Source organism: Xyrauchen texanus, chromosome 8 (assembly GCF_025860055.1).
Source record: "Xyrauchen texanus isolate HMW12.3.18 chromosome 8, RBS_HiC_50CHRs, whole genome shotgun sequence".
Classification (NCBI taxonomy): Eukaryota; Metazoa; Chordata; class Actinopteri; order Cypriniformes; family Catostomidae; genus Xyrauchen; species Xyrauchen texanus.
In genome coordinates this window covers 33,039,333-33,066,827 of record NC_068283.1, presented here as the reverse complement: position 1 = coordinate 33,066,827, position 27,495 = coordinate 33,039,333, and the positions used below count along the sequence as shown (strand labels likewise).

The 27,495-nt window shown below is 42.0% G+C and overlaps 1 protein-coding gene across 5 annotated transcripts; it reads left to right on the top strand.

The window, feature by feature from the left end:
- Positions 1 to 151: 151 nt before the first annotated feature.
- On the top strand, positions 152 to 27,329 carry atxn2l (ataxin 2-like). Of its 5 annotated transcripts, none has more exons than XM_052132017.1 (24): positions 152 to 442; positions 644 to 741; positions 2,276 to 2,309; positions 2,505 to 2,561; positions 2,773 to 2,844; positions 3,447 to 3,624; positions 3,724 to 3,845; positions 3,965 to 4,056; positions 11,915 to 12,142; positions 12,306 to 12,655; positions 12,738 to 12,824; positions 13,164 to 13,283; positions 13,374 to 13,442; positions 13,556 to 13,608; positions 14,541 to 14,893; positions 15,579 to 15,648; positions 15,740 to 15,886; positions 17,606 to 17,669; positions 19,690 to 19,847; positions 22,274 to 22,403; positions 22,576 to 22,685; positions 22,905 to 23,069; positions 25,024 to 25,195; positions 26,934 to 27,329. In XM_052132017.1, exons 1-24 carry the CDS (start codon positions 422 to 424, stop codon positions 26,987 to 26,989), a joined length of 3,006 nt encoding a protein of 1,001 aa, XP_051987977.1. In that variant the 5' UTR covers positions 152 to 421; the 3' UTR covers positions 26,990 to 27,329. The 5 variants fall into 5 exon arrangements, with proteins under 5 accessions (XP_051987977.1, XP_051987976.1, XP_051987975.1 ...); XM_052132016.1 differs by having other exon boundaries at positions 2,273 to 2,309; XM_052132015.1 differs by having other exon boundaries at positions 2,270 to 2,309.
- Positions 27,330 to 27,495: the final 166 nt, after the last annotated feature.

The following is a 27,495-nucleotide window of genomic DNA, read 5'->3' as shown; positions in this document are numbered from 1 at the left end:
ACGCCTTTTTGACGCAGTCACACAGGCGCTTGTTTTTCGACGCGTGCTAGCGTGTGGCCGCCGACATGATGCTGATCGTGTACGCCATTGCGTCATCATTCTACGTTTCACGACATTGTCCAATGACGAGCGAGGAATTCTGGGGAAAAAAAGCAGACCTCGCGTTTATCGCTGGCTAATTCGCGAGACGTGGTGCCGGTAATATTTAATAGAAAATAAGGCTCGTTATCTCTTCGTTTTCAGTTAATGACAGAATATCGCGCAGAACTGGTCTTTGGGCTGCAAAGGAGAACACGATCGAGTGAATTTGAGAATACTGCGGAAAAGCAAATAATACAGGACAAGCAGGCAGGCTAGTCGAGGCACTAGCTTGTCAGGCTACTAGGGGAAATTTAGCGGGCTAACCATTTAGCGGCTAGTTATGTCTTTTCGCCGACAGAATGTGAGTATCACCTCTAAATATTGTTATCAGTTTTATAAATTACACGCATTATTAATATACAAATATTAAAATGTATAAGGACCAATGTATGCCCCCTCCCCCGGTGCTCTGCTAGATCTGTTAATATACGTTAAAAAATGTGTTTAATACTTGATCAGATGATTTGTGTCAGCACTTAAGGATTGCTATGCTTTGTAACAGCAACCTGGACCCGGCGCCCGTAAAACATCCAATGGAACTTCAGGGTCCTTGACTTCGACAGTTTCGGGGAGCAACGCTAACAGACCCACCCCGGGAAGGTAAAGTGCACGTCGGGCTACTTCTCCTGGATAGTCCGCGGATTGTCATGCTAACTTGAGGCCTACCGGTTAAAGTGGGCGTGTTTAGAACGCATATGTAATTGATTTCTTTGAAGAAGGCCAATAGCACAGAACATTACTAAATTAGCCATACTGTTAGCCAATCGTTGTAGACTATTTGTGATTGACACGAGTCTTGGCCAATTATTAATAAGATTTCGTAAGCATGACACACCAGCCCAGAAAGATATTGGATTCATATAGAACCAATAGAATCCAGTTTCTATCTGATTGCTATCTTTTATAGCCCATGACTACTCTCGGAGGCGGGCCATGGGACGGGATCAGCAGTGTTTTGTTGTTGTTTTTCGAGCCCATATGATTCAGTATTGTGTGCCGTGTTCGACTTGAGCCATTTTAGAAAGACTCCTTCAACCAGAACCCGGGATGAATATGACAAAAAAGTACAAACTATGTCTTTAATAATATATTTGCTTGCTCGTGACGATAAGCATGGAATGTGTACATTTGCGCACGTTGATGTCAAGCTGTTTGTCTTGTCTTCATTACGGCATTTGGTTGTATTTTTAGCAGCACCGCTAACCCACTTTGCCTTCTGACATAACTAAAACACTCTCTTGTTCGCCGTTGTTTACTATTTCAGATTGCTAAATGATAGTTTGTTATGATGAGTTATCGAATTAAGTCAGAATATTGTTGTTTTGTTTCGTGTGTACGAGTGTCCTTTTGTTTTACTGGCGTTATTGTTCATCTCTGCTCGGCACACACATGTAACAGAAGAACATGTCCGCATATACAGCAATTCTGGGAACCACATGCGCGTTCCGAGTGTTTTAACCCCCGGACGTTTTAAAGGGATAGTTCACCAAAATATGACACATCTGTCCGCATTTACTCACCTTCATGCCATCATGGATGTTTATGACTTTCTTTCTTCTTCAGAACACAAAGAATTTTAAGAAGAATATCTCAGCTCTGTAGGTCCATTCAATGCAATGAGGAAGCAAATTTTAAGGTCCAAAAACCATGTTAAAGCAGCTTAACGGCAATCCATAAAAATCCAGTGGTTTAAACCATGTTTCCAGAAGCGATATGATAGGTGTGGGTGAGAAACAGATCGATATTTAAGTCCTGTTTACTATAAATGTATACTCTTATGCTGACTTTATGTGCTTTTTGCAGCTTCAAAGTTCTTGTCAGTATTCACTTGCATTGAATTAACAAATAGAGCTTAGATATTCTTCTAAAAAGATTTGTGTTCAGCAGAATAAAAAGTCATATGCATCGGAGATCGCATGAGGGTGAGTAAATGATGAGAGAATTTTCATTTTTGGGTGACTATTCCTTTAAGACACAGCCCATGAGTATAAATTAATGCCTAACACTTGTTTTGTTTTGTGTTTTTTTTTAATGATTTGCATAATGTAAATAATCTTTACATTTAGTAAGTTGATTGTTTGTGGCGTATTCTGTTTTCAATGTATGCTAACTATTGTCTTTTCTTAAGAAGCAGAAATTCTGTGAAGACTCCTTCACCGTCATCATCTGTACGTAAATAATTCCTTTATTTTATGAGATTTTTCTTGTAGCATCCCAGTTTAAGATTTAAAATAATTACTGCATGCTTTGAATAATATCCATCATTTGACCACCACACTCAAACAATAATATTGAGAAATTAAGTTGCTAGGTTCTTTAGATCTTTGGGTGCATTTAACCGAGTATTGCATCATTTTTTTTAGGTTTTTGAGGGTGTGTACAACAACTCCCGGATGCTCCATTTTCTCACAGCTGTAGTGGTAAGTTTTTGGATGAAGGAAATTAATGCATTGGAATAAACAGTGTCTGCACTTTGATTTTGACATGAAAATAGCCATTGATGAGGATATAGCAATACAATAACAATAAAACTAAACAGACTGCCCTCCGATCAGAAAGAATATAAGCTTCTGAAATAATTTTCTTGTCTTTGGTTTCTAACACTCCTTCTACATGCTCTTTTTCTTTCAGGGCTCCAGATGTGACGTTTTGGTGAAGACTGGCAACGTTTATGAGGGAATCTTCAAGACTTTAAGCTCACGTGTAAGTCTGTTGACAAACACCGCTGCATTGAATCCATTTTCTCAGTCTTTATTTGTATACATTTTTTAAATCCCATTTTCTCCCCAATTTCAAATGCCTAATTCCCACTACTTAGTAGGTCCTTGTGGTGGCGTGGTTACTCACCTCAATCTGGGTGGCGGAGGACAAGTCTCAGTTGCCTCTGCTTCTTAGACAGCCAATTCGCACATCTCATCACGTGGCTCGTTGTGCATGACACCGTGGAGACTTGCAGCATGTGGAGGCTCATGCTATTCTCCGCAATACACGCACAACTTACCAAGTGCCCCATTGAGAGTGAGAACCACTAATCGCAACCACAAGGAGGTTACCCCATGTGACTACCCTGCCTAGCAACCGGGCCAATTTGGTTGCTTAGAGACCTGGCTGGGGTCACTCAGCACACCCTGGATTCGAACTTGCGACTCCAGGGGTGGTAGACAGGCCCCCCATTTTCTGAGTCTTACATTAAATATGTAGCTATTGATTTCTTCAATAATAAATGACAACCTAAAATCTGTCTTATATGATTTTCATTCATTATGTCTTCATTAACTCCTCACTTGCAATACTTGCGTGTTTAGTGTGAACTGGTAGTGGATGCAGTGCACAAGTTGAAAAATGAGGAGGGGGATGGGGGTGGTGGTGGTGGCACACCTGTCCATCCCAGGAGAGAAGAGATCACAGACACCATGATCTTTAGCCCTAGTGACTTGGTCACCATGACCTGTAGAGATGTGGACCTCAACTACGCCACACGAGGTGTGTGTTTTCAGTGAAGTTTACATGCACTTGAACCTAGTGCTTGTTTGATTCTGGCATTGTAAGAAAGTGGAAATATTTTGAATGCTTTGTTTTTAGACACTTTCACAGACTCTGCGATTGGCTCATCCCGAGTAAATGGTGACCACAGAGAGAAGGTCCTTCAGAGGTGGGATGGAGGTGACAGTAATGGAGAAAATTATGATCTCGAGGCAGATGCAGTAAGTTGTACACTTGCTTACGGACACTTGTGTGTTTACATATTAGTGCACTTTTGGTGTGAATGTCTTGGGGGACAGGGGGAATTTAATCAAAATGTGTGCTCTCTTTTCTCCATCAGGCTAATGGTTGGGATGCCAGCGAGATGTTCCGCTTTAATGAGGAGACCTATGGGGTGAAATCCACCTATGACTCCAGTCTCTCCATGTACACGTGAGTTTTTATGTTTTGTCAGTTTTAGACATAGCTGGCCTTTGAAAGATCTGTTCCCTTTCGAGTGGTCTCTCCTATTGCGTAAGTAGCTTACGCTATGGGAAAACTCAGTTTCTCGAGAAATATTGAAGTCTTTATGTAAAACGCATTGCAGCTGCACAGCAGACAGCAATGAGCGAGGCAGCTCGGTCTTTGGCTGTGCTGCGGCAACTTGCTCGAACCAATGGCGGGGCGACTCTGAACGCGTGACCAATGAGCGCGCGCTTTGCGCCCGCGCGCTCAGAGCCCGCCAAGATGGGCGTGGCTAAGGCTATATATTAGGCGCCGCCCCGTCATGAGAGTTCTTTAGATTTAGTCTCCTTCAGCAAAGACCTTCTCTTCGCTGGATCCTCCGGATTATTGGAGTCTTTTCGCCCGCCGTCGACAAGCCTACAGCAGGACTGCTACGAGGACGCCGGCGCCTTCAGCCACCTTCAAAGCCTTCTGCTACGCCATCCGGCGCGCATCACCTTGATATCCTTTTACTAAAAGCTAACTTTGCAAGTGTTCGCCTCTGCGACGCTTTTTGTCCTTTAGTAAAAGAGCAAATTCGAGGCGTTGTTTCAAATGCCTTCGACCTGCGCCTCGTGCAGAGGCCCTCTTCCTGACGGGGAACGTCACATTCTCTGCGCTCGTTGCCTGGGACCTGACCACGCAGAAGCTGCTCTCACTCGAGGCGGATGCCCCGAATGTGACTCCCTGGGCCTCACCGAAGCTGCGCTCGCTTTGCCGCCTTCGCGCGAACGAGCCTGCTACCACCGTGCTGCCATCCCCTCTGTTCGAGCCGCACAAGAAAAAGCGCCGCTCACGGAGGCCGCCAGAGCACGCAGACTTCAGTGACGTCACGCCGGGCCAGTCCCCGCGTGCTTCACCACCACCCGAGGACTCCTTGCCGCCAGTTCAATTCACGCAGGCAGACCAGCACCCCTCCAGAGCGGTGGGTCTCGTCTCGTTCGGCGCGTCAGGGGACGACAGTGAAAAGGATGACAGCCTTTCCATTGACGCTGCATCCCACGACTGGCCGGGCTCGGCCTTCGACCCCGCGCCGTCGACATTAGCGGACACGGGCAGGGGCACCAGTGACGCGCCTATCGCTCCAAAGCGGCCTGTTCGGACCGGCGGTAAGAGAGTTCGCTGAACGCTTCACTGAAGCCCAGAAGAATTCGCAGGCTATGCGTCACTTCCTGCCCAAGTGCTCCAGCTCATCACAGAGCCGCCAGAGACCGCCTCAGCTGCAGCAGCGAGCCAGGGTGGCGCCTCCCGTCTCCCAGCCCAGACCTGAAACGGACGCTTGACGCCGCTCGCGTTCTGCCAACCGAAAGCAGCTGCCTGAGCGACGAGGACCTCGGCCCAAGATCGTACTGAACCCGGAGCCTCGTAAGTCTTCCTAGCCATAGGAAGAAAGAGAGAGAGTGCGTGTGTCGCAAAAGCCGGACCACTCGCTCCAAAACGTGTAAAACATTACCCAGTCCCCTTACAAGCGGCTGGAAATGTCTGTACAGCAGTCAATGGGCCAGTCACAGAACTCGCTCACCTGCAATCAAATGCCGTTTTAACGGCAACACACAGAAATCACAAAAAGAGTCATTTTCTGCCTGTGTCACTAAGGGGTCACGTGTCCACACTAAAGTGCGCATTCCCACATATCATTACTGTCCAAACAGTGCCGAATACTTCCCCAGCTCAAGCTGGACGCCCCATAAATGTGGTTCGTGTGCCTATTGTCATGTATGCACCACAACACACAAGCACTGTTCCCACAATTATAAACACTTCCCCAGTAAAAGCGGGAAATACTATAAATGTAGCGTGCGTGCCTGCTGTCATGCATGCACCCCTACACACAAACACTGTATGTATGCCCAAAACTCCCCGCCGCGAGCGGGAGGCTTTATGAAAATGGTGCGCGTGCCTACTACGGTATATGCACCCCCACCCATAAGCGCTGCCCATACAGTTTCAAACATTTCTCCAGCTCATGCTGCGAGCATTACGGAGATAACGCGCGTGCCTGTAATCTCACACGCACCCCTGCACTCGGCACTCAACAAAGCTGCTCAGCGCGCTCCCGTGCCTCTGAGAGCTGTAAGCTCAGTGTTAGCACAAGGCAATTCGCCGGCAGGGCCCATACGTCACTGCGACACGCCCCCAGCCAGTATTCAGCCCATATCTGTGCGAGCAAAAGCCTGGGAAAAAATCCCTGACATGCCGAAATGGGTTTTGAACATAATAAAACACGGTTACTCGCTTCAATTCGCCAGAGACCACCCCGCTTTTCAGCGGTGGTCGAGACGAAAGTGAGGAAAGATGTTTCACATGTTCTACGCACCGAGGTGCTCAAACTGATAGAGAAGGGCTCTATAGAAACTGTTCCTCCCTCTATGAGCGAGGCGGGTTTTTACAGCCGCTACTTTCTCGTCCCGAAAAAGGACTGTGGCCTCCGCCCCATCCTAGATCTCAGACATGTGAACAAAGCTTTAATGATTTAATGATGGACGCGGCACTTTCCCCCCTGAGACAGCGGGGAGTGCGAATACTGAATTACCTCAACGATTGGCTAATCATAGCACAATCAGAGAGTCAGTTAACGACGCACAGATCTTGGATTATCAGCCATCTAGAATGTCTGGGTCTGAGAATCAATTTTGCAAAGAGTGTGCTATCCCCCAGCCAGAATATCTCTTTTCTGGGAATAGTACTAGACTCAGTGCAGATGACGGCGCACCACTCATCACGCGTGGCGCTCGGGCCACTTTTTAATCAGAGTGAATCACGGCTGTATAAAAGCCCTGACGCCCTGGAAGGCCGTCGACTGGTATCAAACCGGCGTGAGTCTGGGCGTGAACACACGGAGAAAAATGATCACGACAGATGCCTCCAAAATAGGATGGGGGGCCCTTTACGAGGGCAGGCCTGTCTCCGGTTTTTGGTCAAACCCGGAAAAGCGCGTACATATAAACTGTCTGGAAATGAAAGCGGTCGCCTTGGCTCTCAGAGCCCTGCTTCCGTACCTGAAAAACAAACACGTCCTGGTCCGAACGGACAACATGACGGTAGTATCGTATATAAATCGTCAGGGTGGACTCAGGTCGAGCTCCCTGCACTCTATGGCCAGTGAGCTCATCTTATGGTCACAGCACAACCTGCGCTCACTGAGAGCAGCGCATGTGCCAGGCGTTCTGAACCAGGGAGCGGACATGCTGTCCAGAGACAAAGTTCTCCCAGGAGAATGGTCTCTCCACCCCCTGACGGTTCAGTGGTTATGGCAAACCTTTGGTGAGGCGGAGGTCGACCTCTTCGCCTCCATGGAAAATGCGCACTGCCCTCTTTTCTTCTCAAAGAGCACGGACGCGCTCGCCCAAGTCTGGCCGAGCCGCCCCTTGTATGCTTTCCCCCCATCGCGATGCTACCTCAGGTCATCAGTCGGATCAGGGAGGTGAAATGTGCAGTGCTCCTGGTAGCCCCACTCTGGAAGAACCAGACGTGGTTTCCAGAACTGATGCAGATGATGCAATATGCCCCATGGCCGATTCCGTTGAGGCTGGACCTCCTCAGGCAGGCCAACGGGATGATTCTTCATCCCCGCCCCGATCTGTGGCCCCTTCATGCATGGCCCCTCAACGGGTTCCAGAGCACCTCCCCAGCGAAGTGTTGAGAACCATCACTGAGGCGCGAGCGCCCTCTACGAGGCTCTTATATGCCCAAAAGTGTAAAGTGTTCAGTGACTGGTGTGATACCAAGAGCTTGAACCCCAAATCGTGCGAGATACCAAGTGTACTCGCCTTTTTGCAAGAGCTGCTGGAGGTGGGCCGCACACCCTCCACGCTCAAAGTCTATGTGGCTGCCATAGTGGCGTCACACAATCCTGATAAAGGACGCTCATTAGGGAAAAACGACCTAATCATTCGTTTCCTTAGAGGCTTAGGAGGATGAACCCTCCTCGCCCCCTCGGTACCGATCTGGGACCTGGCCACGGTCCTGGACGCACTCAAGAGTGCCCTGTTCGAACCTCTCCGAACCGTGCACCTTAAACAGCTCTCGCTCAAAACTGCGCTCTTGCTGGCACTCGCCTCAGTCAAGAGAGTGGGCGACCTGCACTCGCTGTCATCAAGCGCTGCTTGCTTGGAATTTGGACCTAACGACTGCAGAGTTGTCCTTAGGCCAAAGCACGGGTATATTCCTAAAGTGCTCTCCACACCCTTCAGAGTACAGGTGATATCTCTGGCAGCGCTATCGTCTCCAGCAGATGAAAGCGACGCTAATTTACTCTGCCCTGTCAGGGCGCTCAGAGTATACTTGGAACGTTCTGCTCCGTTCAGACAGACGGAACAATTATTCGTATGCTTTGGCGGCCGCACTAAAGGTCTCGCAGTTTCAAAGCAAAGAATATCACGCTGGATAGTAGATGCTATAGTGCTAGCTTATGAAGCCAAGGGCCTTCAATGCCCCTTAGGCATCAGAGCTCACTCTACGAGGAGCATGGCCTCCTCGTGGGCGTGGTCGAGTGGGATACCCATTGAGGATATTTGTGCGGCGGCAGGCTGGGCCTCGCCTTCGACATTTATCAGGTTCTATAACCTACAGGTCCCCTCATTGCATTCTATCAGCCTGACTGTAGTATGGACTGGAGTACGTATATGCTGAGCATTATCTCCTCCCTTATAAGGTCCATCTCTGACTGACTTAGAGGGTTTTTTATGCATATCAGTAAATAGAAAAATCAATACATAAGATATGTGCTTGTGTTTTTACAATGAGCACCCCACCATGGGCCACCTTGGGGCAAAGGCGCTCTGTATTATCCCATTATATAGCTCGCCGTTGGCCGGCTCGTTGAATAATCACTTTGCTTTAAGGCTCAGGCATCCGCCTCTGGCTTTATAGAGCGAAGTCAGCACGCACGCCATTTTGCATGGTGTTCCCATAGCGTAAGCTACTTACGCAATAGGAGAGACCTCTCGAAAGGGAATGACTCAGTTACTAACGTAACCTCGGTTCCCTGAGAGAGGGAACGACTATTGCGTAAGCTGCCGTGCTTGTGCTTGGTCAGTCGCTTCAGTCGATTGAACCTAAAGAACTCTCATGACGGGGCGCCTAATATATAGCCTTAGCCACGCCCATCTTGGCGGGCTCTGAGCGCTGAGCGAAAGCGCTCATTGGTTCGCGCTGCTCAGAGTCGCCCGTCATTGGTTCGAGCAAGTTGCCGCAGCACAGCCAATGACCGAGCTGCCTCGCTCATTGCTGTCTGCTGTGCAGCTGCAATGCGTTTTACATAAAGACTTCAATATTTCTCAAGAAACGGAGTTTTCCCATAGCGTAAGCTACTTACGCAATACTCGTTCCCTCCTCTCAGGGAACCGAGGTTACGTTAGTAACCGAGTCGGTTTTATGTAAGCATCAACATGCCATCAAATATAACTTTTTTTTTTTCTTTTAAAACATTTCTGTTATGATTATGCTCAAAGCCTAGTCTTTCATAAAAAAAACTGGTAAAAATATTCTTCTCTGAAACAATGTTTTTTTACACTGATGTCGCTAACTGATGTCTGCAACTGAACTAGATTAAAAAGTTTGAGTACAAACTTTAGGTTGGCTTGAGAAAGCCTAGCATGATAGTTTGAAGTAGTTGTAAATCTTGAAGTCTGAAGGTGTTTAGTTAGTAGTTATGTTTCAGGAGTTTTAAAAGTTTAAAGAAAATAAGACCATTCAGATTCAGTCTATCAGATAGATAGGAAGATAGATAGACATGGACCCTCAGATAGATAGATTGACAGATAGATATTTACCCTCAGATAGATAGATATTTACCCTCAGATAGATAGATATTGACCCTCAGATAGATAGATAGATAGATAGATAGATAGACGTACAGACAGAGACATTAAAAAGTTTGAGTACAAACTTTAGGTTGGCTTGAGAAAGCCTAGCATGATAGTTTGAAGTATTTGTAATTCTTGAAGTCTGAAGGTTTTTAGTTAGTAGTTATGTTTTAGTTAAGAGTTTTAAAAGTTTAAAGAAAATAAGACCATTCAAATTCAGTCTATCAGATAGATAGATAGATAGATAGATAGATAGATAGATAGATAGATAGACATGGACCCTCAGATAGATAGATAGATAGACAGATAGATATTTACCCTCAGATAGATAGATAGATGGATAGATATTTACCCACAGATAGATATTTACCCTCAGATAGATAGATTTTTACCCTCAGATAGATAGATATTTACCCTCAGATAGATAGATAGATGGATAGATATTTACCCACAGATAGATATTTACCCTCAGATAGACAGATAGATAGATATTTTTGTAGATATCATTGCTGCTCAATGTTAACCAACAGCCATTGTTTTAGGCTACTTTTGTAGGTAATGTGCCTTTCTGAAATCTTGCCAAAGATTTTTTTACTGGTTTACATCATACTGTAGGCATGACAACATTGGCAAATAATTATAGATTTGAAAAAGACACATTACCATTGAGGTATTTAGTGGTCCTCAAGACTGACTTCCAAGTTCACATTCAGGTTTGGCTCCATTGTAGTACAGATCAGCCACGTTACACAGTCTTGGATATAGATGAATAAAATTAGGGATGTGCTAAAACCGCTACTAGTATTGGAGACAGGTACAATACCACGCTCATGTACTTAAAATGCACTCATAAAAATGCTCCGACACCAAAAAACTTTGCCATCTGATGTCGAATGTCATTGTTAATATTCAGCACACAAAAAAAAAAGCATGTTATGTCCTAGTGTGATTTATTAAACCACAAAGGCTGTGTTTAAATAAAATTTAATATAGTTTGCAAGTTCTGCACACTTCAAATGTGAACACTTGTGAATGTGTGGAGCCGGTGTTGTGCTGACGCCAGCTGCTCAAACCTTTTAGGGCTCCTTGGCATACACATGGAAAACCCAATCATGAGCACCATGCACACTGTTTGTAGCAGATGACAGCGAGCAGAGCACATTCAGTTTGTAGCATGAACCACATACAGACTACGTTTTTGTGGTTAAATAATCACATTGGTTTATGCAGCGACCTGGTTTTCCAGAAGTGAGAAGCTACTGTCAAAAACACAGAAACGGAAAGGCCTTCACTCAAAATAAAAGCTAAATTTAAATGGATATAAAGTATGAAAGAGATTTCACTACTGTAATGTAACGTTATTCACTGTAGTTCTGCTATTGCTACTAATAGTAATAAATCAGTAGTTATTGTATTATGTTAAGCAATATCTCACATCTCTAATGCACTGTTATGCAGCAATTTATTTGACCAAAATAACTCCAGTGTTGTATTTTGGATTGTGCTTTGTGGTTCTACATTAAACCTCTTCATTTATTAACAATTATATGTAAAATTTTTAATGAATTCATTTATTTAGATGACATTTGAATTACAAAATTGAAATACTGTTTATGGATTTAAGGGGGAAAAAAAGGGAGCAGTATTGACAAGTACCTTTTGAAGGCTGTTTCATGTTTACATTTGTGCATTTGGCAGACGCTTTCATCCAAAGCGACTTACAGTGCACTTATTACAGGAACAATCCCCCCGGAGCAACCTGGAGTTAAGTGCCTTGCTCAAGGAAACAATGGTGGTGGCTGTGGGGATTGAACCAGCGACCTTCTGATTAACAGTTATGTGCTTTAGCCCACTACGCCACCACCACTCCACGTCCAGTCCATGTTAACTGTATCGTGTTTGGTGATATGTGTTGGATTTGTCTGTATCAGGATAACAATCCAAGACCTTTAACATTGATGTAAGCACAAGAAAATATGAAATTATGCTTCTTCCTTTAGGGTTCCTTTAGAGCGGGGCAGTTCGGAGGGTTTCAGGCAGCGAGAGGCTCGAGCTGCTCGGCTGGCCACTGAGATTGAGGCTAGTACACCGTACCGGCACAGGGTGTCACTGGAGAATGATGAGGGAAGAACTGATGAGGAAAGATACAGTGCTGTGGTGCGGGACCGGGACGGAGGAGAAAGAGAGAGGGGAAGAGATAGCCCTGGATTCTCCAGCGCTGGGAGCAGGTTCGACAATACCGGAGCATATTTCTATTTTTCCTGTCTTTCTGTAATGTCAGAGTTAAAGGGATGGTTCATCTTTTAAAAAAATCTTTATCAATTAGCATTCTAACATTTAAGTGTTATTTTAGTATTATAACAATTATTGCTGTCTATTTCTACATCTTAGGGAGGGCAAATACATTCCTCTGCCCCAGCGGGCAAGGGAAAGAGAGATGGGAGTTTCTGGAAGAGGTGAGAGAGGTGGAGCTGTATCCACCCTTCCCAATCGAACAAATAGACCTGGCTCCTCCCCCAGACCCCACGCCTCAGGCAGCAGTCAGCCCAATCCTCCCACTGATAGGAGTAGCCCTCTGTCTGTCAGAGGAGGATACTCTACACACCATTCCCAGGGCAGCCCACCTATACAGCCCAGCCCCTCTGAGCCTGGTCACTCCAGCCCCCCTTTCCCACACACACTCCCGCATTCACTCTCACACCCGCAGTCACTCTCTGATTCGGCCCGGCCTGTCAATGGAGGTAAGCGGTGTGTGGATATGTGCTTATGAATTGGTTTTGATGTTTGTGTGTTACTAATGTACATGTTATCGGCCTCTTATAGTGTCCTCGCGAATGTCACCCAAGTCTCCAAGACCTGGACAGAGCATTAGAAACATGCGTACCTCAAACTCACACTCCTCCCCTACAGGTTACTATAAAATATGCACACATGCTCTTGTCCTGTCCAGCTGAGCCTTATGAGCTTTTTCTGTCTTAAGGCAAGGCAAGGCATTGCCATTTATTGTTTTGCATGTTGAAGGGATACTTCATCCAAACATTTTACATTCTCATTTACTCACCCTCATGTTGTTCCAAACCCATACAATTTAATAATACAATCATATCCCAGCTTAATATGCAGTGACATCTAGAAGGTATCCATTTGTAGATTGAGTGTTTTTTTTTGAGGATTCTGACCAGCCTGACACATTAACATTGGATAGTGTTGTTCGCACAACAATTAAAATGTCAACCTTTCTCTTTCCAGTCTCTCGTTCCCCTAAACCAGATGCTCCTTCCCTGGAACCTCCTCTGTCCACCCCTGCCTCTTCAGTTACCATGGTGACCCCCAAACCCACTGGCCCCACCCCTTTGTTCCCTGTAGATGGTGAGAACTTATTGTAAATCGGAGTGGTTACACACTGTTTGGGATTGTGCATGTGCTCAAATGTTTCACTCTTTCCCTGACACCTTTTAGTGAATGAGATACTATCTAAGGAAAGGACGAAGAGTCCAGCTAGTCCTCAGGATGGCAAGAACATCAAAGGTAATTCAGACGTCAAGTTTGTTAATCTTAGTAATTTCACTACATGTGCTTTAAAGTTGGACTAATGAATGTTCTTTATAATCTTATTTTCTTTTTTTCCATTGTATCTTCAGTCCAGCAGAGAGAACGCATTGAGGAGCTCCGTAGGTTTTGTAATGATTTTAGGGTGAGTGTGTGTGTGTGTGGACTGATTTTAAAAAAGTATCACCATTAGTATTGCTTCTCTTTTTGCCCAATCCTGTGGCACGTAACTCTTCCAACACTGTTTGTGCTACAGACATGAATGTAAAAAAAAGACATTATCCTTAATTGATTTTGAGTTTTTACAAGCATTTTAATGTTTTTCAGTCAGATTACAGTAAGTCTGTTTCATTGTGCCAAAATTATTTAGTTGGGATATGTCAAATCAGTGTACTATAGAAGATCTAACTCAATTTATTAGGTTCGTCAAACTCTATTTATGAAGGTTTTATTCAGTTAAATTTCTTATGTTGGTCCAGCTTAATTTATTTGAGTAATCATTGCTATATGCTTGGTGAGCAAGTGTAAGGACTGTGAAAATATTGCACTGCAATTTTAATTGCACCAGCTTATAGAGCTACGCAGCACTGAAATCAAACATCATTTGAAAGTAAAAGTCCATCCTCAACCTAAGCACAAGCAACATTCTTCACAATGGTATCCCAAATACTCCACCCTAACAGACTCTTTTTAAATATCAGTATATCTCCTATTCTCATCTTGCTCAAATTCAGAAAACAACACATCATTTCAACACCTGTTCTCCCTATCCAGTCCCATGCTAAGCATGCTTGGAAATGGAAATCCCATGCCCAGTTTAATCAATGCTACATTAACACCACAAAAATTATTAATGTATTCCCAGCTCAATGGATTAAGTAAACTTCAGTTTTACAAATTTAAATGCATCTAAGGCTTTAGATAATCTTAATTAAGTAAACTGAACAAGTTGCAAAAATCCTGTTTTTGAGTGTAGTATTGTGGCAGCTGGTTTTGCACAGACAATCAGCACTCACATTTTCTCAAGTAAATTTACATATTTTTACATTTTCTCAATTGTTTTTTTTCTGATATCAGCTTCCGTCTAGCTCCACCCCTTCCAGCCCCAACACTTCAACCACGCCCACTGACTCTGCCCAACCAAACCCCGCCCACAACACACAAACAGACCCCGCCCCTACTACAGAATCTAAATGTGCCATGACCCCAACCTCAGCAGAGGAGAGAAGTAGAGAGACAAGTACCGAGGGGGCAGCAACCACACCCCCTCCATCAGCCACATCCATCTCTGCAACTTCTGCCCTGTCTGGACCTGCCATGCAAAATCCAATTGCCGAAGGGCAATTGGTAGGGACGCCCCAGCCTGCGAGGACCCCAAGCAGTGAGGAGGGCAAGCCAGAAACAGCAGAGAGATCAGAGGGCATGACTGAGTGAGTACAACATTTGGAGACCTTTAATCCAATTATAAATGTAAATTATAATTTTAGTCATGATTCACTGACAGAATTTTTGCTTGTGGTCGAACTATCCCTTTAATATTTGTGATTTGATTTTATTGTTTCATTAAAGGGATAGTTCACCCAAAAAAGAAAATTCTCATGATTTACTAACCCTCCTGGCATCCTGGATGTGTATGACTTTCTTCTGCTGAACACAAATGAAGATTTTTAGAAGAATATTTCAGCTCTGTAGGACCATACAACGCAAGTGAATGGTGGCCATAATTTTGAAGATCCAAAATCCACATAAAAGTAATACATATGACTCCAGTGATTAAATTAATGATATGATAGGTGTGGGTAAGAAACAGATCAATATTTAAGTAATTTTGTTTATTATAAATCATCCTCCCTGCCCAGTAGGGTGTGATATGCAAGAAGAATGTGGATTTTGGAGATTCAAAATGTTGGCACACATTCACTTGTATTGTATGGACCTACAGAGCTGAAGTATTCTTCTAAAAATCTGCATTTGTGTTCAGCAGATGGAAAAAGTCATACAAATCTGGGATGACATGAGGGTGAGTAAATGATGAGTGAATTTTCATTTTTGAATGAACTAACACTTAAGTCTATTGTTGGCTACTAGAATTTAATATTGTGTTTTCCTACACAGTCAATTGAAGAAATTTACGCTCAACCCCAATGCCAAAGAGTTCAACCCCACCAAGGCCTCACTCAGTATGGTGAGAGCACTTATTCTTGCTATTTAGCATCCTCTAAACGCCTGTTGAAATCTGTAGGTTTGCCCCTCATGTGTCATGTCTACTTGTGCAGGTGAAGCCCTCAGCCACTCCCACCCCACCACGGCCAACCCCGCCCAGCCCCACAGTGGTGCTACAGCCTCCACCAGGCCAGGGAGCCATTTACACCCAGTACCTGAGCTACGTCTCGCCTATCCAGATACAGGGTCACTCTGTACAGGTGCATTATTGTTTATGGTCTTATACATTGCAACTGTAAATCTTTCTGTAAAAAGGAGTGGTAGACCGACATATCTCTTTTAGCTATTGATCAGTGCCGATAGTTGCTTTTTGAACTTTCTTTATTGGCAAAAATCTATGACAATAGTTATCAATAGTTTTTTCATTTTGTAGTTTCAAAAGAGTCCCTGGTGTGTTTTGGACTAGTTTATACTTTAAAGTCCTGCGTTATGCACCAAATCTGAAATCTGTTATTTTTTGGGACTTTGGTTGAACAATAAACTCCATCTGGGATTTTATTAATTTAGGGCACTTTAGGCCCTTTCACACCTACATTCCTTGTGCTTTTCCCTTAGTAACTTTCTAGATGAGAACTCTTATGAGGAACGGAGCACCCGAGGAGCTTTTTCCCCTGTGGCATTCGCATTCATAAAGTACCATCATAGTAACGTCATCTAGAATCAACCATCTTTATTGTGATGTTATTTGATGTGCGTGTCAATGGCAATAACAACAACACAGATGGAGAATGCCAGGATCGGAGCTACACTTATGTTTGTTTAGGGCCGTTTTATACAAACTTTGGCTGCATCGAAAAAGTAGGCAGCTGCCTTTATCAGTTAATTGTTTAAACAACAGTGTTTTTGGATGAATCGAACTCTTTGAACAGTTTAGAAGGCACCCTATTTCATCCATCCTTATACAGCCTCCGAAAGCAGCAATTTCCAGTTTTTGAAGGCAGCCTGTGTCTTCAGGTTACAGTTTAAACTGTGCTTGTGAGCCATGCGTGCGATGCTCCATGCTGGAGTGAGATATGATGGGAAGCGGCGAAAAGCGCACTCTTAACCACGCTGTGCATGTTAAAAATGCACTATAAACCTATTCATTAACACAATGTTTTACAATGAAGGCTTTTATGAATCAACATAAATTACTGTACTGAAATACTCCCTCATTGTTAACCACACAGTAGCAGACACACAATACATCCCTCATGTAAACTAGATTTAGTTTAGTGTATAATAAAGTTCAATTTCCAGCTCTCTGTAAACGTCTGATTATTTATATCTATCATCCCAGGAAAAAGTCGATGTAGTAATCCAGAATAAACTTTATTTTCTGTATAGACACAGTACAGATGCAATAAACTCAAAAGCATGTCTCCCGATGAAGTCACACATACACCCATTGGATCACACTCTTTGGATACTTCGTTATTTCTGTTTAGGAAATTGTAAAATTAGCGCAATCCTCTCGGCAGCAGGCTAGTTTACTATGGCAGCTGTGGAGCTCCTCTTCTATCTCAATACAGGTTTTTGTCCAATCATAGGCTGCAGCACCTCCCACAGTCCCTATATGCCCCAAAAGTATGTACCATGGAGTAGGAGCTAAAAATGTCTCCTAAAATGGCTTTGAAGGAACTAGTTTCTTAGCAATAGCGATGAAAAGCACTAGTACTGGGGAAAATTACATAAAACAAGCTTTAGTGCTGCCAGTGGAAAAGGCCCTTTTGTCTGTGCCCGTCATAGTAAGGAAAAATAAGATTTTACTTTTCTATAAATCCGTTTTAAAAACTATTGGCCGATAAATTGTTTATCAGCCTTTCCCACCACCTTAGTTATCTGTATTAGCAAAATCCACTATTGGTCGATCTCTCGTTAAAAAATATCTGAGATATTTATGGAGTACTTAACATCATAAGTGTTGATTTCTTGTGTAGGCACCTCAGATGTACCCGTATGCCATGACAACTGTCAGTCAAGGGAAGTACCCAAGAACTAAAGGTAATGCTCACACACACACACACACAACTCAGCAAAAAAGAAATGTCCCTTTTTCAGGACACAGAATTTTAAAGATAATTTTGTAAAAATCCAAATAAATTTACAGATCTGTATTGTAAAGGGTTTTCCATGATTGTTCAATGAATCATAAACAATTAATGAACATGCACCCGTGGAACGGTCATTAAGACACTAACAGCTTACAGATGGTAGGCAATTAAGGTCACAGGTTATAAAAATTAGGATACTCAAGAGTAGTGTTGTCACGGTACCAAAATTTCAGTAGTCGGTACCAAAACCAGTGAAATTTCACGGTACTCGATACCATTTTCGGTACCAAGTAAAACACAAAAACAGGTTTCTGAACAACACTCTTTTAATAACAAAACATTAGCAGCAGAACTAAAAACAAAAATATGCCATTGAGCAACACTTTTTAATTTAAATATATAATTTTTAATTATAACAAAACTGACCAATGTATGCTTAAAGTATTTTTGAACACTTATATAAGATTTGATTCAACTTTTGCAACTTTTAATTTATGTTTTTACCAAGTACTAAAAAACAAAACTAAATAAACAAGCACACAATAGAATGAATAGAGAAACATTTCCAAACTAATGTGCAAAGTGCTCTCAAATTAATAAAGCTGCATATTGCCAATTTTCTTCATGATAAGAAATGCACAGTGATATATATATATATATATATATATAATAGAGAGAGAGATAGATAGATATTAAATAAGTCACGAGCAGTCACGTTCTAATCTAGCTGCATTAAGTGTGCGCGTGCGAGGGATGAGTTCCCCGAGGCAGAGTCTCTCTCAGCCGTGTGCAGTTTCAATCTGTCCCCCTTAGATCGGGACATTCACGCAACTTATATAGGCATCGACCACACAGAGAAATGCCAGTTTCTGAGTTTATAGTTATTAACATGAGCTACTTCTGTATTATTTGAACTTTAATAAAGTAATAACGCATAAAATTTTACTGCATTTAAGATGTACCGCCGGGATGTTTCCTTTAAAGAGCTCCGCCTCCGCTTATTCCACAACGGTACATGCTTCTGAATGTACTTTTTTTTTATTTTTTTTTATTCCCCAATACTTTGGGATCTACATAATATAAACTGTGAAAATGTATACTCACCTGCTTTAGTTGCTTGAATAAATCCAGGTGTCTGTCTTTCATGTGCTTTATTAAGTTTGATGTGTCAGAAAATTGCAAAAGCAGCGTTTACAAATAGGTTTTTGCTGATCTGTGAGGTTTCCGTTTTCATCAGCCTCAAATTACCTGGGAAATTTAGGAAATTCATATAGGCTGATAATATAGCACGCTTGCAAATTCCCTATGGATGATGCACAAACATGATATTTGATGTCATGATTTCTATAATTGTATCCAACTGTATTTTGCTGATTTGGATTAAAACGTCCCATAAATACTTACCTGTTCAATCTTTCTGTTTTATATATAAAATTGGAGTGGTGTGAATTTTAACTAAAGTTTACAGACATTTAAAGTAAAATAGTTATTAAAATAACCTTGTAAAGAAAAATAATGAGAAAATAGTCATTTATTTTCATTTTGTAGCCTAAGCTCTGAATTTATTTAATTCAGAGAATAATGCATTCATATTGCTGACGTGTTACACTTTTCTCCAAGTATTTTTGCTTATTTATTCAAATGTTTTATATAAAATTAAAAGAGGGAAAAAAAAATTCAAGTCCTTGAGGAGTGATAACTGGGCACAAATGTTGCTATGGTGGTGCAAACACGGAGCAGGTTTTTTCCAAGTGAATTGGGGTGCAAGAGAGGAGCGGAATATCTCATCTGGCCCTTGTAAAAGTTGTAAAAGTTAAGTTTGCTGAAAATAAAAGCAGTTGAAAGTGAGAGGACATTTCTTTTTTTTGCTGAGCTTGCATGCATTCAAGTTTCTTAAGAGATATTTACTGAACAGTTATTTACATACACAAACATGCATGCTCATATGTTCCGTTCAACATTTGTCTCAGGTTCATTGGTGAACCCTCGTCCAGACCACAGCTCTTCAGCCCCTATGATGCAGGCAGCTGCATCAGCAGCAGGACCTCCTCTGGTGGCCTCTCCATACCCTCCCTCATATCTTCAGTATAACCAGGTCATACAAGCCATGCCGCACTACCATGGACAGGTAGGTACCTGCTTACGTCACATATTCTCAGAAATTATTTCTGTTAAAACCAAGGCTGTCAATTGCTAAATTCATTGAATTAATTACCCTTGATGCAGATTTTATGTTTCAAATGAAACTATTTGCATGTGCTTCTGAAAGGCCCCCAAATACACATTATTCTATATATAGTAATATGAATATTTATAATTGAAATAATTTCGACATTGATTAATAGCATTGTTTTAGACCAGTGGTCTGCAACCTTTTTGACATGGAGTGCCAGTTTTTTCATCAGCTGAATGGAAGGCTAAACACTACTAAAGTGTGACGACACTCTCTGTGCGTGCAAGCCATTCACGCATCACAAGACAATCAATTATTTAGCCCTTTTCGTTGAATTGCACCTGCAAAATCCTGCAATGTTATTTCCAGGTTAAATGTATATTTTGAATGGACTCCGATTTGATCAGAAATCTTTGTTCAGATTTAACAACCCCATGATGTGGGTTTATGTTTTCACTTTTATTTGTTTAATGTAATTTTGATTGTGACTGTGGTGGGTGTACCTGTAAACTGGGTTGGAAATCTCAAGGATTAATAGTGGTGTTTTCCTTGGCACATCACCTGTTGGTCTGAAAGCAAAAATAAACAAATGAAATACAGGAATGTAGGCATGCCTGACCGTAGCAAAGCGATCGCGTTTACTCACACGATTAACTGAAAGTGAAGTGCTGCCGGCTCGTGATGCGTGAATGGCTTGCACATGCTGCACGAGTCTGTTGGGTATATGGTAGTCTCGTCACATTTTTTGTTTACTTTTTGTTTAGCTTCCCATTCAGTTCATTAAAACACACAGCATGATCATGAGAAGGATTACATCAAGATGTAGATTTGAAATGCAGGTGTAGAATTTATATTAATAAAATAGTTTAAGTCTCTCTCACCTTTGCTGGTGTGCCAGTGATTACCCACCTGCGTGCCATATGTTGCAGACCCCTTATTTAGACTTTACAAAAGGTTTTTAGAAGTCAGTATTAGTGATGTGCTAAACTATACATTTTCATAATTGACAAGCCGGTCGGTTGTTTGAATGACTAGTCTGTGTTAAGGTTAATGTATAATTGGACTCTGTTATGTTCATGTGACCCCCGATAAGACACGTTTCAGAAATATAAACGGATGCCAAGTGCAGCACTTCAAAATTGTAACTAACGAAATTCAACCAATAAATAGTCTAAATATGGATTCAAAAGTGTATAACTGAAAATTGCGGTTATTCAACATCTAGTTCTCATAATCCTGCAGTTTAAAACTTTTCCTGAAATATGGATTTGACACCCAACATTGATTTGTCTGTGTTGTTGATGCAGCGCTTTGCTGAAACAACAGCTCATAAATAGACTAAATCTAGTCTGCAACTTCTATCAGAGGATTTTGCTGACTGTTAAGCACTGCAACGCAAAAACGCCCTCCAAGAGTTTGGGTCTCTAAATGAATTTGAGAATTGCATCTCCTGGCCCTGGATAGCTCAGCGAGTATTGACGCTGACTACCACCCCTGGATCTGCGAGTTTGAATAATGGGTGTGCTGAGTGACTCCAGCCAGGTCTCCAAAGCAATCAAATTGGCCCACTTGCTAGGGAGGGTGGAGTCACATGGGGTAACCACCTCATTGTCGCTATAATGTGTGGTTCTCGCTCTTGGTGAGTTGTGCATGTATGCCGCGGAGAATAGCGTGGACCTCCACACATGCTATGTCTCCGTGGTAATGCGCTCAAGCCACATGCTAAAATGCGCGGATTGCCATCTCTGAAGCGCAGGAGCACTGAGATTCATCCTCTGCCACCCAGATTGAGTCACTACGCCACCACGGGGACTTGGAGTGCATTGGGAATTGGGCATTCCAAATTGGGGAGAAAATGATTGTCATACACAACATTAACTGGCCTACAATCCACAGCAATCCATTTTGCAATTGAGTTCATGTGCGTTCTTGCGCTTTTAGAGCGTTTCACTTTGTTTGCTCCGCGTTTCAGTGGTTTTCAGTGTTTCTACCCATAAACCTTGTGTTTTTAGGATGCTGTGTAAAGTTAAATGTAGTTTGAAATGTCTCGACCCCTGCACCCTACTTCGAACAGCTGTTGGTTTATCTGTACAGCTGGCATTTTACTAACTGCCCCCTGCTTACTGAGACTCGCAAAATCATAGAGGTGGCACCTCAAGCTTGAACTGCTCAGTTGGTAGGAAAGTTCCTTATTCCATATTGTCAGGGGGCATGATTATGTGCCTTTTTTTAACACATTTTTTATTTTAATTAATCACACTTAATTATGTTAAATCGACAGCTTCAGTTGATTATGATTCCTTTCAAAGCATGTAGTATAAAATTTAATAAACACACTTTGAACTTCAGGATCTTTTGTGTCTTTCTCTTCATGCTTTCAGATGTACCCCATGCTTCAGGGTGGACCACGGATGTTGGGATCAGTAGGGCACCCACAGGCAATGGGTCACCCTGGCCCCCAGTATCCTGGTCAGAATGAGGGACCACCAGCACCTCAGCAGGGCATGTATGGTAAGTTGAGAGAAAAACAAAGGCCATGGAAGTCAGAGCCACTGTAGGTGTGGAATTCAGTGCCAAAGCATTTGGAAGCATTTTTATGGATTCGATTCATTTGTATTCATTGTACATCTTCAATGATATCATCAACATATGAATACTTAAGTTTCTTTCCTCTCTGCTTCAGCTCCACAGTCGTTCTCTCATCACTCTGGTTCCATGCATCCCCCTCAGCCCTCCAGCACCCCCACTGGCAGCCAGCCTCCCCCTCAGCACCCCAACCCAAGTCCAGGACAGGTAAATCCACTTTGCAATTACCTAATTCACTTTTGAGTGGGAGCATATTGAATGGTTGATTTTGTTCTTATGCAACATTGAGCTTTCTTTTGTGTAATTCAAAGTCAACAGAGTAGGATTTAAAATGTTGAATTGGTCTTCCATGAGAGATCCTCAAATGTGATGGTGAGTTGGTACAATTCCAGACTATATCTACAGTATGTTAACTGTCTTTTATAGTCTGGTCAGTCTGGGCCTCAGTCTCTGTACCACTCTGGGCCACTGTCAGCCCCCACACCCCCTGGTCACAGCTCCCCGCAGGCTTCCTTCTCCCTTCAGGGCTACAGTCTGCCTGGACACCAACCCCTGCCTCACCCTTACTCCTCCATTGGACAGCTTACACAGGTAATGTCCAGTATTGCACACTAAACACCTGTATGGATGTTGTAATTGGGTTTCATGTTAAAGGGGTCATGAAATGCGCCCTTTTTTTTCCATTTAATAGTTTATTATCTTCCCTGAGGTCCAATCATAATGTTAGTTAAGGTTTTTTTTTTTCATTAAAACTTAATTTAGTAATAGATGATCATTTTCCACCCTGTCTCAGGCCCTCTGTCTGTTTTGTCATCAGCTTTAAACGGCACTAACTTTTCACATCACTAACTTTTTAAATATGCAACTTGGCTGGCTAACGAATGCATAAATGTGACCTAAGATATAAACTAATGCTAATAGACTGTAATAGATGATTACAATCGTGACATTTAAATATTTGGGTAGGACTTGAGTGTATTTTTGTCACATTGTTCTAACCGCTTGAGGTTAGCTTTAATTTTAGCATCCTCTCAGCCTTGTTGGCAAACATACTGCTGTTCTCTAGTATTGCAGCATATAGTCAACAAATTAATTACTTTATAATGATATGATGTGTACTGTAGTGCACTGTATGCATACCTTTTTGTTGTTGATGTTTTAAATCCGAATCTGAAGTGTTCCGCTCCATGCAGAGTGTAGTCTCATGTGTCAAAACAAACACCACAAGGCATCAGTGAAGTGATAGTTTTTATTTTGCTTCTAGAGGCTGCTGTCATACTTTATAACGACAGCGGACCCTTCCTAGCCGCTCCAGCACCAGACAAAAAATTGAATTTTGCCAATAACCGATAGTTCCAGAAATCTGTTATCCGATATATCGGTCGACCTCTATTTAGATGATGTGCATCCTAATATATAACCGTTCATCTCAAGCACAACTGTTAACACTCACACCCTGTCTACACCAGACGTGAGAGTCGTGTCAAAAGCAATAGATCCCAATATAATCAATGATGCTGACTACCATGGACGTGTCCATTGTGGCACATCTTGGTGGATGACGGTATGTTCCATTTAGCAATGCACATGCTGGCGCTACTACTGCCAACAACAACACAAACTGTTTAGAATGATTGTTGATGCACCCGGTGTAAACAGTGTGTCAGCACCAAAAAGTATCAAACAGTCATGACATTTTAAATATTCATCAATGGAACCGTTTACTTAAGTTTTCAATCCTGTCAAAGAGTTTTAACTTCCCCATCCTTCAAATAAAAATTCCTAAGCAAACTTGAATAATTTCATGACTGTTCCCAAGCAGTCACGCTGTTATGAGTCGACAAAACACTCAATCCACACTGAAATATACTGAAGACGCACACACATTGTGCATTAGACTATGAAGACTTGTACATCCAGTGTCCAGTATTATCCTGCACTTAAATGCACATCGCTTGAAACACATCAAAACTGTCAGTGATGTCTGTATGATGTGTGTTTTGCATACACCAACAATTAAATATAGCACAGATAGCCAGTGTTCAGGAATAGTTAGGCCACACTAACTATTTTTCCTGCTCGCTCGGAGTATGAACCAAGCCCCAGTGGGCGGGTCCAAATGTGTTATGTAAAGTAGGCATTGAGTTTGTTGCTGTAGAGTCTGTTATTAATTGATGAGTACCTTTTGTAACATCACAATTTTACAGAAGTAAAGAATGAGGCATTTTGACTGCTTTTCAATAAATCATGTTATTGCATTGGGGATTAAGTTCATGGTTTATTTTTATTATAGAAAGACATCTGATTTGTCATGAGGAATCAAATGTTCCTTTATTTTGACATGACCCCACCCCTTTAAAGATAAATATTCATGATATGTAAATAAAGAGGTCTTGAAATAAAAGTGGTTATTAGTAGTAGTAGTAGATTTGACACTTCTTTCATTAGGAATTAGACAGAAAACTTTCTCTCTCAGAAACAATTTAAACCTATCATTTTTGTAAATGGTAATCTGATTTTGCTGACTAACATATCTCTCTCTCAGGCTCATGTTGCTGGTGCTCTCTCTGGTCCTCACCACTCTGGAGGTCACGGCCCACCTCCAGTGATGTTGCTCCATGCACCACCTCCCCAGCAGGGTTCTGGACCCCAGCACGGTCCTCCCCCACCCCAACAGGGACCCCACCAGCACTACACCTACATTGGACCACCTCAGGGTGAGTTTCCTGTACTAGAGAACATTAAGCTCAGCTTAAGAAACAGCAAATTACCTTGTAAGAGGAAGTTGTAATGGTTTCATATTGTTCATCCTGTATTAAGTTTGTCAAGTATTTTCTGTCCTCAATGGTGAATTGCTGCATGATATAGCAAAACCACAACCTAACATATTTGATATTTATACATAGAAATGTGGAGCATTTGGAGAATGTATTGCATGGCATGGTGGTGGTGTAGTGGGCTAAAGCACATAACTGTTAATCAGAAGGTCACCGGTTCGATCCCCACAGCCACCACCATTGTGTCCTTGAGCAAGGCACTTAACTCCAGGTTGCTCCGGGGGGATTGTCCCTGTAATAAGTGCACTGTAAGTCGCTTTGGATAAACGCGTCTGCCAAATGCATAAATGTAAATGTATTTGCAGAACCAGGCTGAATCTACAGACTTCTCTTGCGTTTTCTGTACTTATTTAGGGGTAGAATCTGCGGAATTAATCAGTGGTTGATCAATAGATCGCAGAGGCCTATATTTGGTATTTTTCAATTATCGGGATCTGCCAATTAGTTTCTCAAGCCACAAGCCATCTGAGACATTTAAATGACCAATCACGTTACCTTTTTGTTGTTCCATGCTAGCGTGTTACTACAATAATAGACCGACGTGCAGGGACATCTCTTTTAAACTGTCCTGCGTATCAGAGCCATGACAGACTTGCATGAGCTCATGATGTTTGAAGTGCTCGCACGTTTCACGTTTTCTCTCTTTCTCCACAACATTACCCTGTAACTTTTAACTGTCCTGTCTAATGATATAAAGGCATGTATTAATACCATTTCTTTCACATACCATCTGAAAATATCTCATTTAAAAGGATGTAATTCACAAACTTCACAACTCTTGTGCAAATCCAGCATTTCTTCCTGTGTGAGTGCTCGTATGTCTTCCTCTTAATAATTCCTCTGGATCACAATTGTTGCATGATGGTCAGTCAGTGACACTCGAAGCAGGCGATCCGGGCCATGTAAACAAAGCTGTCAGGAGTTTGCTGAGATACTTGAATCTAAAAGTGCTTCATGTGCGAAATGATTAAATGTCATATTCACTGTGCTCACCTTTGCAAAATTTGTTTGATTCTGTCTTTTGTGAGAAAATGCAAATGCGTACATACCATTAGTGGTTGCTGCACTTCTGTGAGCACTGGTGTTATTTCCTTATTCCTAATATGTTTAGTTTCTTTATGTCCGATCTAATGACTAAAATGGGAAGACTAATCAAAATTGGAGAGACTGCTGTCTACCATATAAAACAAACTATATATAGATATATATATAGATATAATTTTTTTTTAGATTTATATATTTTTGTTAGTTTTGTGTGAAATTAAGTACTTTAAAAAAATTTTTTAAATATGGTAAAATAATTAACAGAATTGAGATGACTACACTCTTATTTGTAGCGGAAGTCATAATCGGATAAGCCAAAATGTTTTTTAAATCACCCAGTCAGTGAATGTGGAATATATACAGTATATAACTTTGCAAATAATGGGTGATCCAAATCTGGGGAGTGCTTTGCATGCAGATTCTGTTCGGGCCTGGTTAAGGTAGTGCTGTTTAGAAGTAATCTAGAGACCATTGTCTTTTCCTTGCAGGCATATTTACCTCCTTTTTACTTAAGTTATTTTTAGATCCAAGTGTCTGAAATATTTGTAAAATTATTTTTCTTTTGTTTTTTCAGTCTCTGTGCAGGCTCACCCTCCTCAGCAGATTCCTTTCCACCCTCCTGGAAACTGACAGTGACTTGATGATTGAAACAGAGCTAGACCGAGAGAGACGCTCTGTAGAGTGTGTGATCACACTCTCGTATGTACATACTCCCCACCCGCACCAAGAATGAAAAAAAGATTTTGTTTTTATTCATACCTCTGGCAAGACTGAATGTCCTTGTTTTACTCTTTAATTTTTTTATTTGAGCAGACACATGGTGTCTAAAGCAGAAAGAGGGCGTGAGTGTGTGTGAGAGCCAATAAAAGAATGAGGAACATTTTTATAAAAAATACTATGAACTCTCCCTTTGTTCTCAACCCCATTATTAAATAAACAAATAGTTAAAAAAGGAAAAAAAATACAAAAACAAAGTGTACAAAAATAAATAAAATTTTAAACTCTCCCCATGTGTTTGGTTTGAAGTGATTTATTTCTTATATATTGGATTTTGATGGTCATTGGAAACCAGGAAATATCAGGGAATTAAAATGTGTGATTTCCAGTCTTGGAAAGGTCATTGAAATTAGTAAAAT

What these genes read in the sequence shown, in the direction of transcription:
- atxn2l (XM_052132015.1), top strand. Translation starts at nt 422, where the DNA reads ATGTCTTTTCGCCGACAGAAT. An exon ending in TGTCTTTTCGCCGACAGAAT is followed by an intron (nt 443 to 643) that starts GTGAGTATCACC and finishes GCTTTGTAACAG; the next exon opens with CAACCTGGACCCGGCGCCCG. An exon ending in CCAAGGCCTCACTCAGTATG is followed by an intron (nt 15,649 to 15,739) that starts GTGAGAGCACTT and finishes CTACTTGTGCAG; the next exon opens with GTGAAGCCCTCAGCCACTCC.